The sequence below is a fragment of the Phycodurus eques genome, chromosome 17, assembly GCF_024500275.1.
Source record: "Phycodurus eques isolate BA_2022a chromosome 17, UOR_Pequ_1.1, whole genome shotgun sequence".
NCBI lineage: Eukaryota > Metazoa > Chordata > Actinopteri > Syngnathiformes > Syngnathidae > Phycodurus > Phycodurus eques.
Window position 1 is genome coordinate 12,906,943 of NC_084541.1, and position 14,572 is coordinate 12,921,514.

General features: G+C 41.1%; 2 protein-coding genes across 2 annotated transcripts; both read right to left on the reverse strand.

Moving 5' to 3' along the window:
* Positions 1–1,279: 1,279 nt before the first annotated feature.
* LOC133416187 (uncharacterized) lies at positions 1,280–6,231 on the reverse strand. Its single transcript, XM_061702922.1, has 5 exons — positions 6,183–6,231; positions 4,709–5,027; positions 4,359–4,636; positions 4,180–4,275; positions 1,280–2,463 (listed from the first exon to the last, which is right to left on the reverse strand). The coding sequence occupies exons 2-5, from the start codon at positions 5,018–5,020 to the stop codon at positions 2,307–2,309; spliced, it is 843 nt and encodes a 280-aa protein (XP_061558906.1). The 5' UTR covers positions 5,021–5,027; positions 6,183–6,231; the 3' UTR covers positions 1,280–2,306.
* A 1,349-nt stretch (positions 6,232–7,580) lies between these two features.
* tmigd1 (transmembrane and immunoglobulin domain containing 1) lies at positions 7,581–13,245 on the reverse strand. The gene is made up of 6 exons (XM_061702955.1): positions 13,181–13,245; positions 12,313–12,372; positions 10,880–11,164; positions 8,140–8,427; positions 7,971–8,074; positions 7,581–7,825 (listed from the first exon to the last, which is right to left on the reverse strand). Exons 2-6 carry the CDS (start codon positions 12,362–12,364, stop codon positions 7,814–7,816), a joined length of 741 nt encoding a protein of 246 aa, XP_061558939.1. The 5' UTR covers positions 12,365–12,372; positions 13,181–13,245; the 3' UTR covers positions 7,581–7,813.
* Between the last annotated feature and the right edge of the window lie 1,327 nt (positions 13,246–14,572).

The window sequence follows — 14,572 nt, forward strand, 5'->3', positions numbered from 1 at the left end:
GTGAGGCGTCGGCCTTATGACGGCAAGCGGGAAGGGACGAACTTGCCGAATGTCGTTTGTCAGCTATACCACTGTCCTAAAATACATACAATACTTAGCTCTCCAAGTGCCACGGTACTTACCAACACTTTCAAACAAGTATATTTAAAATTGTTGTAAGCCACTGTAACATTACGTGCACTTTGAACATTAAAACTGCTCAGGAAAAAAACTGTACCTAGATATGAGTCAATTAAAATGCATTGCTCATAAAATATCAGTAAAAAAATGTACCTAAGTGTTTTTAAACAAACAAATTTTCAAGATGAAATGCAGATTTATTTGATTTAAAAGTTAAACACTGAATTATTTTTTGCAGTTATTCTTTTGCATACCACCAGAGAGAGCCCAATTACCACTAATATTGTGGTACTCGTACCTCACTCTATACATTTTATTTTATTCTCAAACTTTTATATTCCCTACACCCGGAGTAAACGAAGTATGTGCTTGCACACAACTACACAAGTCATTCTAAGATGGATAAGAAACATTTATATTATTGAATAAACATTTGTATTTCAGTAATACTATATTTTGGTGTGTTTTCTGTAGCTGTTATCCTGCTGAATGTTTCAATGCATCCTGTCTTTGTTTGTTGAAAATTACAGTACATAGGTACTAATCAATCACTAATCAATTTGTGCATATGAATGAGGTTTTTTGGGGTTGTTTTCATGTTTGGGACATCATAGTAACAACTTTGTGTACATAATACCCCCTCCCTCCTCGTGTCATGTCTGGGGTTATGCAAATAAATACATGCTACAGTTTACCACTTCAATAATTTTTGAAAATTTGTTGAAGAAAAAAGAAAGAAAAAAAATAGATATTTTTTTTCACCTGAAAAAATATTTTCCATACATCCATTTTCTGTGCCGCTTCTCCTCAGTAGGGTCACGGGCGTGCTGGAGCCTATCCCAGCTATCTTTGGCGAGACCCTGAACTGGTAGCCAGCCAATCGCAGGGCACATAACAGACAAACAAACATTCACACACACATGCACACCTATGGGCAATTTAGAGTGGTCAATTAACTTACCATGCATGTTTGTTTTTGTAGTGTGGGAGAAAACGCACACAGGCACAGGGAGAACATGCAAAGTCCACACAGGGGAGGCCGGATATGAACCCAGGTCCTAAGAACTGTGAGGCTAAAATCTCTTGAAAAAATGTTTTATTTCAGGACAAACGTAAAAAAAAAAACAACATTATTTTTCTGAGAAAAAATGGACTCTATTTAAAAAAAATAATTTTAAATAAAGAATTTTGAAGGTAAAAAAAATTATTTTACAAGAAGAGCAGTTCTTTAAAGAAAACAATGAAATCCACCCCCCCCCCCCAAAAATCTACAAAATTAAAAAATTGCCAAACTAAACTTTCCACATCCCGTGAAATGTTATTGCACCCCAAATTGGGAAGTCCTGTAATAATACATAGATGAGCAACTGTTTTCTCCTTGATTCCCATTTTACATGACTTGTAAATACAGTAATTTAACATGACCAATGACCATATATACTGTAAAAGACAGTTTAATTCACATTTTGACAATTTTTCCCCCTTCCAGTAATTAGAAAGTTGGTCTATGGATGCTTTACATGGCACATAATTGCTCAATTTGACCCATTAAGTCTTACTTATCACATTATAAAATGAGTAGACTACACAAATCACCCACAGGTCACATTTTAAGAGCCCACATCGGGCATACAGTATACAGAAAAATGATAGAAAAGATGTATAAAAAGGCACATACATATGGAAAACATACAATAAAAACAAGTGACACAAATATTAGTAAAATTATTGCATATGAACAGATCTTAGTGTTAGTTTGACAGGTATAGTTTTGGTGTTTTTCCTTAAAAAAAAAAAACATGTAGCTCCCAGAGACGAGTAAAAAGGTTCCAATTAAAAATAAAAAATAAAAAAAAACAACAAGTGTTTATAGAACATTGTAACTAATACATTTGGTTATAGCAGCTAGAGGACAAACATTCAAAAAACAAGAACACCTTTGGTAGCTACACTTCAGGGTAGTTGACCCATATTTAGCTAATTAGCCGAGTAACACGTAAACAAACAAATAACACTGAAAAATAGACGAGTTCTGGGGGAAAAACATACTAAGTAATATCACGGTACCATACCACTTCTATGTGTTCTCTGGCTAACAAACGGACACCTTGGTGTTTATAACATGGCTACATACATTTAAAAAAAAAAAAAGGTCCTATACAATGCATGCAAACTTAGCGAGGGCCTCATTTACGGACGGCGTGGGCCCAGCCGCCAAGTTGTTCCGACACCCGTGAGGCTCTGCGGCTCAGGTTGGAGCAGCTGAGCTTCCCGCTGGGGTCCAGCTTCCTCATCATCGTCACCGTGGCTGTCGAACTGCCGCTCTCGTCTGCTGTTTTGCACCTAAAGGAACAATAAATCAGCAGACGATCAACACTCCGATCAGCTCTTCAGTTGTTAGCGGACTGTCGAGACGCACGAGGAATCTTAAGAGAAGAGGTGAAAGTGTTGTAAAAGAAAGGAATCAACAGTGGAACCTCGAAAAGTCACTCTGGAGTCATGTCATGCCAAGGGTCCGACAAAGAAAATTGCTTACCACAAATCATGTAGTAGTTATGAAGCTTTTATTATTTGTTGTATTTAAATCTGACTAGCTATTCCCCCCCCCCACCCTTTATACATCTTTTTTTTTTTTTTTTTAAACACTAGTTGTTCGTTGTGTTACAGTTCAAATTGTCTAAAGGAGTGATTCTCAAAGTACTAGTAGTGGTACGTGACAGAATCACTACCTTTAGTACAGTTTAGTTGTATTTAACTTTTTAATACAGTTTTACACATTTTGAATACGCAACTGTTTTTTGTTTTCAAACTTTTATTTCGGTAGTTTTGATTTTTATGTGCAATACATTTTCATTGAATCATTATTTAAGGAGTGTTTTTTTTATTTTAAATTATTTCAGTAGTGTTTTAATTTTCAAACTGCGCATAATGTTACAGTGGTTTACAATAATATACTTCTTTAGGAATAAAACCTCTGTCTCATTTTTTTTTTTTTTTTAAATATAAAAACATAGGCCTAATACACTACTGTATTTTAATGTTGGTCATGATGATGGTACTTGAAGAGCCAAGTATTTTATTTTTTTAAGTGGTACTTGGTGTTAAAAGTTTGAGCACCACTGGTTTAAAGGATGTATGTTGTTTTTAACATTTCATGTTGTGTGAAATGTTGTCTTATAAATTAAAGACAATGGTAATAACAATGCTATTCGACGTCTTTGTAAGCGTATGTCCCCCGGAGTGTTATTTTTAGACGTACTAATAGAGGTTCCAATGTAGGTGCAGTACAGTTAGTAAAACAAAAGTGTGCTGTTTCTTTAGTCCAGGCACATGCATCTTCATCACATGCTCATCATTCCTCTTTTAGTCGTCGTCCTTTGTTAGGATGCATTTACCTTCTCCCCTTACTCCGCTATTTGGGAATAGCTGAACCGCCTGTTGTAGGAGGAAGGTGGGGTAGGGTGGGGAGTGGGGGATGGGAGGGGGGCAGCAACACTCCATGTTTATGTGGGCCAACCACTTTAATTCCACACGTTGAACGTCACAGCAGGAAGTGACATGCAAAAACATTCCCAGGAAAAAAACACATTCTTGGAATTTTCACACACACATTATCTCACACATGTGCACACACTTACTCTCTCTCTCTCTCTCTCACACTCACACCCTTTGAGTTTCTGATACAAACACACGCGTGCGCGTTTCTTCCCACGTTATCTGCCCCTTCATTCCGCTCAGTTTGAAATTGAGGTGGGAAGAATGTGCACGGTGGGAGGGACATGTGGCGAGACACCAGCTGGGATTGATTGGACTGGATTCTCTCCGGATTGAAGAGCAACGGCTCTCTCGATTACAGACGTCTCATTCACACACAAACACCCTCTTTCATTCATACACACAAATATGGTTACAGTCAGTCATCATGACAAACTACTGAATGTTGTTCCGTGCTGGCTGAAATTTCTCTTTAATCATTCTGGCTTTGGCCTGTTTAATGTGTAACATTAGTTCACACTACACTGTAGTGATTTCTTTTGTGCACCGTGAAAGAGGCCTTACTTTTCATCTCTTCCGATGAGCTCGTCGAAGGCCCTTGAGAGACGTTTAAGCCTCCTGAGTCCACTTGAGACAGACTCCAGATCCTGGTCAAACTTCCTGTCACGGCAAAGACGGTAAAAAGTCAGAATGAAGGAAGCAAATTGCCATTTATGTACGGGAAAAGCTTCCACGTGACTCACAGTGTCTGATTCTGCATGTTAGGAGAGGCAAAAGGGCTTCGCAGCGCCGCCATGCGAACCAGCTGCCTTCTCCCTCCCCCGTGCTTCACCCCACGAACGTTGCCGTCAGGGGTCCTCCTCCCTCTGGAGCCTGGTGTGCGCCTGGTCGTAGTTGTGGACCTGGGGGTGCGTCTCGGGGTACGAGACGCCGGCGAGGCGGATTCCTCCCCCTCACAGATGCGACCCGGCGTCCCCACCAAGCACTGGTCGCGGGAGAACTCCCTGCTCATTTGCAACCTCTGAGTGGGAGACGATAACGAAAGATGATAAAGATGGATGCATAAGTGTTCTTTAGTCCCGAGTGTAGGTACCTGATACACCCCGCTGATGGAGTTCCGAGCGGTGCGCGTCAGCTTGCGGACGGCGCTGGTTTTGGGCTGCTCCTTGGCGGGCTCGTCGCAGGCATCCTCCGGGAGGGAGTTGGCCTGGACGGCGCGGAGCGGGAGACGCTTGCGCAGGGACATGCGCAGCGAGTTGAGGGAGGACGAGGAGCGCAGCTTGTGGAATCGGTCACAGGCCTCGGGGGAGCTCTCTGCGCCGTCCGACTCGTCCAGGGTAGTGTGGGCCCGCCAAACTCCCACAACGGCTCTTCCCACTGCGTCCATCATGGAAGATGACGCCATTTCGACACTGGGTGATGATGGTTAAGTCATATTTAACATTAAGAACATCAGAATTAACAGAGTCTACCTAATCAAATCAGCAACGTGACAAAGTGGCTCTATCTTGGTGGGATTTTCTAAAAAACATGGGCTGCGCACACACATTCACTGCCATTGACGGCTTAAGAAGTCAAATATCCACGTTGACTGGGAAGGCTGGCAGTGAATGAGTTAAACGCCTCTAAAATCCTCCATAACAAATATGGATTCTATTGCCCATACTGTTCTTCGCATGAATAATATTTTATTCAGTTTTTAGGGCACGTGACATTGTTTGAAACAACACGGTTATTTTGACACAGAGACTTGGAGAAACCCTGGGCCCGTAAGAGCTTATTAGTGGGTAAAAGAAACTTCTCAGCCAATCGGAGAAGGGGGTTCTCCGAGTAGCAGACAAAATGAAAGAGTCAATGAGATATGTTGAAAACAATGAAGTTATACTGTTTTACTGTAATTCAAAGGCGGTTTTGGACCAGATTTTCTCTACCCTATACCCATCATTCAATTTACAAAATTCTTGGTGCATTGTACTCAGGTTGAAGTGGCCAATCCAACCAGACTCAGCATTTTGACAGCCTGTCATTTTTGGGGAATCTTGTCACGTTGCAAATCAAATATAGCAGATAGCCTACATGAGTTTACATGCTAGCTGAAAATTCAATTATCATTTATAATCTTAACCAAACATTTAAAATAGCAAATCAGATTCTGCGCTAAGATAATAATTATATAAAAAAGACGTGTTCCACGAGCTTGTTTGAATGTAAAAACACTATTTTTAAGAAAATGGGAACAATGAGTGACAGTTTTTCGACGTACAAGGACGATCTAAATCCGCGTCTTTATTACAACAAAAATACGGTCCTCGAGCGTAAAACAACGCCAAACTATCGCCGGTTCACGAGTGAAAGTTAAAGTCAGCTTTCGCACCACAAACAACGGGAGATCACCGCAGGGTGGGGTCAAAAAGAGAATTTGGGAAACAAGAGATTTTCAAACCAGGCCAGCGCCCTTGGCGAGCAAACTAACAGTTAGTCCTCCACCCGTGAACCCCGCGCGCTACGTATGTAAGAAAACGCCATTAAATGTCTGTTTACTGTCGTACGTGTTAAGTTTGCCTTACCTGAAAACAAACACTGTTGAGCAAGACTCGGCGGGTCCTCCGTTGTTTGAATTTGGGCTGCAGAGTGCAGATGGATACCATTGGCCGACAGGCCCTGTCAAGTGACGTCAGGGACACGTCCCGCCCTCCACTCATACTTCCGGTATCCTGGTCGCAAATTCCGGTACGGAAATACCTTATTTATTTATTATTTACATAAAAAATTTAAATTGAATTTAATATTATTGTGTTTTATTGTGATTATAGCATCAATAACAACGTAGGGTATATTAACGAGTTAAATGTTTTTTAGAAACGTCGCTATTAGTTCCCGCTTTCCTCCCCTGCTTAGCTACTTCCGTCACTTGCTAATTTTTTAGATTTATTTAAATGTGTTATTCATTTGTTTGAATTTTATCATTACAAATAGCATAAAATTATTAAATAAAAAAACTTCCGATTTTCTTTTTTTTTTTTAAAGAAATGTGTGGTTCGGAAGTTGACCTCGTTACAATTTGTATTGTATTGTATCTCTCTCTCTCTCTCTCTCTCTCTCGCTCTCTCTCTCTGTCTCTCTCTCTCTCTCTCTCTCTCTCTCTCTCTCTCTATATATATATATATATATATACACATATATATATACATATATATACACACACGCACATACGTTCATAAATTTCATACATTTAAACGTGATTGGCACCAATAAAATAATTCACTTTATTTAAAGTGTGGTGTTATAAATTGACCTGCAGGTGTCGCTAGTGTTTATGGTAGTAGGTTGCCATCCTCTGGTAAAGAGTATTTTTTTTTAGGTTAAACTTCACAGTTATAATCAAACGCGTCTCTCTTTTCCTTATCTGTTTCGATTATTCCTCAAGACGTTTTTTATGTGAACACATGCACTACCATATTTAATTAATTTTATGGATAAGGGACAGCGTGAGCTCGGCCTTGGACGTTGACACACGGGCTTTTGTTTTGTTAAAAGTAAATGTATAACACCATTTTAACGAGTCAGTGTCCTTGAGCCCGGAGTTTAAGTTCAGTCATTAAAACCTGAGTTAAATTTAGATTTCATACATAAAGAAGACATTAAAAATCCACGTTTCTTAGACGTAATCATTAGGATGGTCATTGAAAAATAATTGTACACTCAATCTTGGTAAAATACTAGATTGCCCATATAAATGACACAAAAAACACCTTTGTTGCAAGCTAATAATAAAACTATAAGCGGTTTAGGTGGCAAAATAATTAAGAGTTCCTACGTTATGCTAAGCTAACTGGCAGTCTCGTTAAGTAGCAATTTACAATAAACAGGCGTCCTCGTGCAGTGCTACAAAAAGGACTCTTTATTTTGATGGTTAGCTTTATACTAAGCTAACTGGCTTCAGGCAGCCTCGTTGAGTTGTAATTTACAATAAACAGGTGTCCTCATGGAGGGCTACAAAAGCAGTCATTTAATTAGCTGGTTAGCCTAGCCTTAGCTTTATACAAAGCTAAATAAGTGCAAGGGCTCTTCCCTGCTGTCATGAAGACGGGCAGTCATGTGGAGAACTATGAAATGAGTCCTTTCATGAGCTGGTTCTCTTAGCCTTAGCACCAAGCTAACCGGCTGCAGGCAGGCATGTAAAGTCGACGAACATCGTTCACTTGCAGCACTGTTGGGAGAAAAAAGTTGGGCGTTAGGAGGCGTGTTTTGCCAGTATTAATGGCATCATATGGAGAAAATTGTTGGTACACCTACACTTAGAGTATGTCTTGCATATAAATACCTTTTTCCATCTTGTGTAAGTACCACGTTACCTTGATGATTTTTTTCCAGCGTGAAAGAATGGCAAGGAGTCCTGTCAGGCACACCACCACCACGCCAGCAATGATGGGCATCAGTGGAAACTTGAAGGTCTTTTCTGCAGACAACAACAAAGTTGTCAACATGGAGGCTGAACAGGGGGTCTGGTCCTCAAGGTCTCACCTGTGACGGTAACCAGGAAGTCCCTGCTCTTGATACCGTAGACGGGTGAGTCGGCGATGCAGCGGTAGAGGCCCTCGTGCTTACTCTTCTCCGCCTTGTCAGCTGACAGCCGGCTAGCGAAGCCATTGTCGCTCACGGAGAAACCCCCTGCCAGGAGGTCCAGAGCGCTGTCGTTGAGGGTCCACCGCACTGAGGAGACGGGCGGGTTGGCAAAGGTGTCACAGTGCAGGACCAGCGGCGAGTCATCCTCCACCCACACATTGTCAGATCCTGACAGCATGGGCGGATCTAAGGAGGGTAACGCTCAGAGGATTAGTTTTACAGCACTCATGGGATCGACCAATACCCTGAACAATTGGAAGGAAACAATTTTTAAAATTAATTTTATTTAATTTTTTTACACACGTTGTGGGAAAGTCTTTCACAGATCGTCAAGTTATTTGGATGTGTCAGCACACATGGATTTACCAATGCTCGGAACAATGGGAAATTGTCAATCAGTTGCAGACCCAAGAAGGATACAGTAACTGTAAATTTGCACAATTTTGGAAAACATCAATCCATCCATCCATCAATTTTCTTCACTAGGGTTGCGTGTGAGCCCATCACAGCTGACTTCGGCCGAGAGCTGGTGAACACCCTGAACTGGTTGTCGGCCACTCGCAGGGCACATATGGACAAACAACTATTTACACACATTCACACCTACAGACAATTTAGATTCTTCAATTAACCTAAAGCCCATCGTGCAGTGACCCCGGATTTGAACCTCCAACCTCCAAACCGTAAGGCGGCTGTGCTAACTCTGCCACTGTGCCACCGCCGGGAAACTATTATAGATCCAATTACGACTAAGTGAAGCCTGCAAGTTATTTGGATGTGGTAGCAATCTTTGGGTCCACCAATAATTCGAAAAATGGAGAAAGTCAGCTGAAGAACCAAGAAAGACTGGTGTAGATTTACAAAGGTTAGGAAGGTCTTTTGGAGACCTTTCTAAACCAAAGCACATTCCAAGATAATCAAGTTATTTGGATGCGGTAGCTATCATGGGGTCGACCTGTAAGGACAATGGGGGAAAACCAAGGAACTCAGTGTTAAAGGAGAACAAGATTGTAGAAGTCTTGGGGCCATCTCCAAACTACAGCAGATTCAAAGATCATCAAGTATATTTTTTTTGTATCTGAATTATCGGTGTGGAAGGAAAATTGTGGATTTAGTTGTGGAAAAGTGTTTTTAGAGACATTGCTAAACGATTGCAGATTCCTTAATCATCAAGTTATTGGGATTTGCCAGCACTTGATAGGATCAAGTCACTGATGGTGTAGTAGTGGTGCATTTGTGCAGTTCTCACTCAGTGACGGTGTGAATCTGAGTCCGAATGGTTGTCCGTGTCTATATATGTCAGCTGGGATAGGCTTCAGCGCCCCGTGACAAATAAATAGGATAAACAGTACTGAGAATGGATGGATGGATGGATGGATGATTGGCTCAACTGATTCTCAGAATAATGGGGAAAGTCTCTCGAAGAGCTAGTAAGAGAATTGTAGGCGTCACAAGCCTTTTGGTCGCAATTCTACACAAGTGCAGATTCTAAACTCATCAAGTCATTCGGAGGTGGCAGCAATCAGAGCAATGGGAAAGACAGGAACTCAATGTAGAAGGAGAATTGTAGATTTGCACAAATTGGGAAAGTCTTTCAGAGGCCTTTTGAAACAAGATTAGATTCCAGGATTAAGTTAATTGAATGTGGTAGCACTCATGGGGTTGACTAATACTTAGAATAATGGGCATAGATCAAGGAGCTTTTATCAAAGTAATCTGATCAGGATATAAGATATCGTGTTATTGATACCGCACAGCAACAAATAAAAATACACTGTAATGCATTACAATATTTATATTTTGCTATTGCGCAATTGCTGAGTAACCGATACCATGTTATCGTCATATCTTTCCATTGATACCAACAGTGCCACGATACAGTGGAAATCAATACATTGAAAAGAAAACCCTGTACTATACAACACGTCAGCATATCCATTTATCTAGAGAAAAGCATCAAAGAAAATTCAACAAATGAAGTAACATTGTACAGCAACAATATCGATATTGGATGTTGCTACAGGTATATCATTACTGTATGGCAGCGGATACAATGCATTACAGTATTATTGTGCGTATACACCAGAGCTGGCAGTTGTAGACTAACTCCTGAAACGATATAAATATCGATATTTTTTCAACGATACCAGCAGTATTACAATACAGCGATAATCTATGTAAATGTATCAAAGGCTAAAGTATACAAAAAATTTATACAATAATTTTGTGTCTATTATTGATACTTTGCTTGTCATTGGAGGGTAATTTCACATCAGATGTGATCACGATATCACGATACTAGCATTATCATGATATCTAAGTATATTTACAAAAGCATACCCCAAAAATATGGTATGCTATAGAATACAAAATGTGTGTGTGCAAACTGACAGTGACAATAAAGCTACCTTGACTTAGCGAAATTGCTACGTTATGGCAAAATATATAATGAAAGGGATATTTTGTTCCCACCTCCAATTGGTTTGAAATACAGACTACTGCCACCTAAAGGACTGGGGTGAAATTGTATGTTGTTTTCTTTCTCAATCAAATACATTTTTGTGACATATTTCGGCATGTTTGACTTTGGCCGACGTCAGCACTCCACAGTTTGTGTTTGGTGCCTGTTAGCGCTCACATGTGACGTTCAGTGTGGCGGAGGCCTCAACAGTGGCGTTGCTGCTCAGGCGGCAGGTGAAGGTGGCACCGTTGTCCTGGTGGATGACTGGCATGACGCACACGGCGCTTTGTCCTTTGCGGTTTCCCTCTCGGAGAGCCACCGTCGCGCCGTTCCTCAACCACACCAGCTCCGCTCCCTCACCCTCGGACCGATTGCTACGACACAACAGCAACACTGTGGTCTCCAGCTCAGTCAGGATGACTCCCTCGCCATTCACGCCGGGCACCGACTCGATGGTGACACCTTGGGATGAAGATTACATTTGTGAATAAGGGGCACAAATGCTAAAACTGTGAGAAATAGAGCTACGTTACCATGTTGTACCACACAAAGGCAAACGCCTGTGTATTACGCTTGTAAGTTAACGATGCAGTATCGAAACCGAAAATCACAATACTCTCAGACACGAACCTGGGTCACCTTTGAAACGCCAGAACCGCGACACGCCACTTCCACTTCCCAGAGTTTGTGCCTCCGTTTCAGACACATCCATATGAGCTAACAGTGCTATCAAACTTAATCATCCATCCATCCATTTTCTGAGCCGCTTCTCCTCACTAGGGCGTGCTGGAGCCTATCCCAGCTGTCATCGGGCAGGAGGCGGCGTATACCCTGAACTGGTTGCCAGCCAATCGCAGGGCACATACAAACAAACAACCATTCGCACTCACATTCATACCTACGGGCAATTTAGAGTCTCCAATGAATGCATGTTTTTGGGATGTGGGAGGAGACCGGAGTGCCCGGAGAAAACCCACGCAGGCACGGGGAGAACATGCAAACTCCACACGGGCGGGGCCGGGGATTCAACCCGGGTCCTCAGAACTGTGAGGCTGACGCTCTAACCAGTCATCACCGTGCCGCCCAAACTTAATCAAATTAATATTATTATTATCATTTCAACTTAATTTGGACAAAATCTAAGCCTTAATTGAAAAAGATATTTCTTCAGCAACCCTCCTCCAACTGTGTGTCATGTGACTACTTTTTCCGCTCACGGTTGTATGCCCGGCGTGAGTAAAATGTTAAAATTGTTCTGTTGAACGACATGAGGAGAGTGGACCGGAGGAGTGGAAGACAAATGGCTAGTGCTACTAAAAACCATGAAATTGTGGAGCCTCCAAGCGAATTTAGGTCAGCAGTATGGGATCATTTTGGCAATGCGGTTGATAACATGTTTTCTACTTTTTTGTGAAGTGAATCTGACTTGCTTTGATTTAACAATAACCAAGAGACAAATGGTGATCAAAAGTATCATCATTTGCGATTTGGCTATGGCGGAGGTACGAACGACTGTTTGACGCACAATGTTCATCCCTTAGCATTTACAGGAAATGTGTGTGTGTGTGTGTGTGTGTGTGCGTGTGTGTGTGTGTGCGTGTAATACTTACACAACGTCTGTGCCGCACACAGCGCTAACACAAGGAAACAGTAGGATCCCATTTTTATTCCTTCGTGGTAAGAAAGTGAGAGAAAATAATTTTGGGTGAATCACGCACTCTTTATGGTGTTTTTTTTTTTGTCATCTAAAATAACAACACGTGCTTTGAGCTTCTAAAGTCCAAACAATAGTCAGCAGCGTTTTTACGTATGACAAATCTTAGCAATACAAAAATGCAAATATGCTTGTGAGTAGTAGAGAGATAAATACTCTTCTTGCTGATTTTGATCAGCAACGAGAAAAGTCAACAGGAATGTATGTTGTGAATGTGAACAGCAGTAACAATAGTCAGTGGCTTTCACGTGTCAGAACAAATTATAGCTCACACCAGAAAGAAGAATTATATCCAGTCGTTAACACGAACAGCAGCGAGAATAGTCAGCAGCAATGTCGGGAGAAGGTGGCATGAATGTGTCCAAAGAAATCACAGTTCACATGAGAACACGACAAAGGAGGCGTGAATAGAAAATATATGCATTGTATTACAGAAGTGAACGTGGGCAACAGTAAGAATAGTCAGCAACGGTGCTTGTAAGACAAATGATATAGATCGAGATGTGAACACGGCCATCCAGATGGCTGTATAGCATGGAGATCAATAGTGTTCTTCTTTTCCTGCTGTCCTGAAAGTGAACAGCAGGAAGACAAGTCGGTAGCGTCGTACGTAGCGAGTATCAGTAAATCTACTCAATAATAGCCCACATCAAACCATTACAAACGAGAAGCAAAAAGACACAAATACATATGTATAGAAGTGAATGTGAACAAGAGCAAGACTAGTCAGCGGTGATGTACGGAGCAAGCAGCATATAGCTCACCTGGGCGTGTTCACCTGAAGCTCTGAGACGGGACGACGTGCTAGGTTGCTATTAAAAACTCTGGAAGATTAGTGCAGCTTCAGGACTTCCCAGCGTTTCTCATCATTTATGTGTGAGTTCCTGTCCACATTTTATTGTTGTCTACGTTTTTTTTTATTTTTTTATTGCTAGCTGGTGCTAAAACGTGGGTGGGAATGTACAATAGTGGACATAAAAAGGATTTCAGAGCGAGCAGCTTAAACTAATGTACATGAATGCAAAAATATTAAATATACAGAAGTGAATGGGAACAGCAGCAGGAATAGCCAACAGCATTGTATATTGATATGGAGTTAGCAATATGCCTGGTCAATCATTTAAAAATGACCAGTGTTTTTTGTTTTTGTTTTTTTCAGGACCAATCGTAACTATAAAGATATATACATACATACACCTCTTCATCGTTTAAAAAACAAATAAAAAATCAATAGTGGTTTTGCATGGTACGGTAGCAAATGTGAAAAGCAGCAAGAATTAGTAGTGTTGGATGTGGCAATAAAAATGTGCACCTTGTCATATGAAAAATCAACAATGTTCTTTGTACTTCTGTGAATCTGAATAACAGTGAGAACAATGAGAAGACTGCGATTGGCTGGCAACCAGTTCAGGGTGTACCCCGCCTCCTGCCCGATGACAGCTGGGATGGGCTCCAGCACGCCCGCGACCCTAGTGAAGAGAAGCGGCTCAGAAAATGGATGGATGGATGGACAATGAGAAGAGTCGGCATCGTCGTACATAACAAGTGACATTAATCTATTACGTCTCTGATGATGCTGTAGTACAAAACAATTAAGTAAATCAATATAAATTCTCTCATGGCTTTCTTGTGACTTCCATTCAAGGAAAGCGTTATGAAAGCTTGACAAAATGCACTTACGGTAGATGCTCACACTGTAATATGATTAATGCATTACAATGTGTGTGTCTGTATATATGTGACTTTTGCTATTTTAGTCACATTAACTATGCAACCGGTGCTTACAAATTTGGTGACTTGATCATCATGTCATTTCATTTGCAAAATTAGATTTTTCTTTTAATTTTTTTATTTTTTTTCCCTGCGTCACAGTGGCTCATTCAAAAGATAAGGCGCTGGGTAAAGGTCAGAGGTAATTACATACATACGCACAGACACACACACACGCACGCGGGTAGTGCTGCAATATGCCTCATTGCATAATCTTTACTTTGAATCCACCATTTTAATCTTGTTGTTTTCAATTGATGTCATTAAACACTGAACTTGGCAGGGTGACCACTGAAAACATGTGGGGGCTTTTTGGTTCTTGGGAATTCCTCATCCGATTACCAGTAAGGTTTTACAACAAACACAAATGATTAAGGTTCACGAAG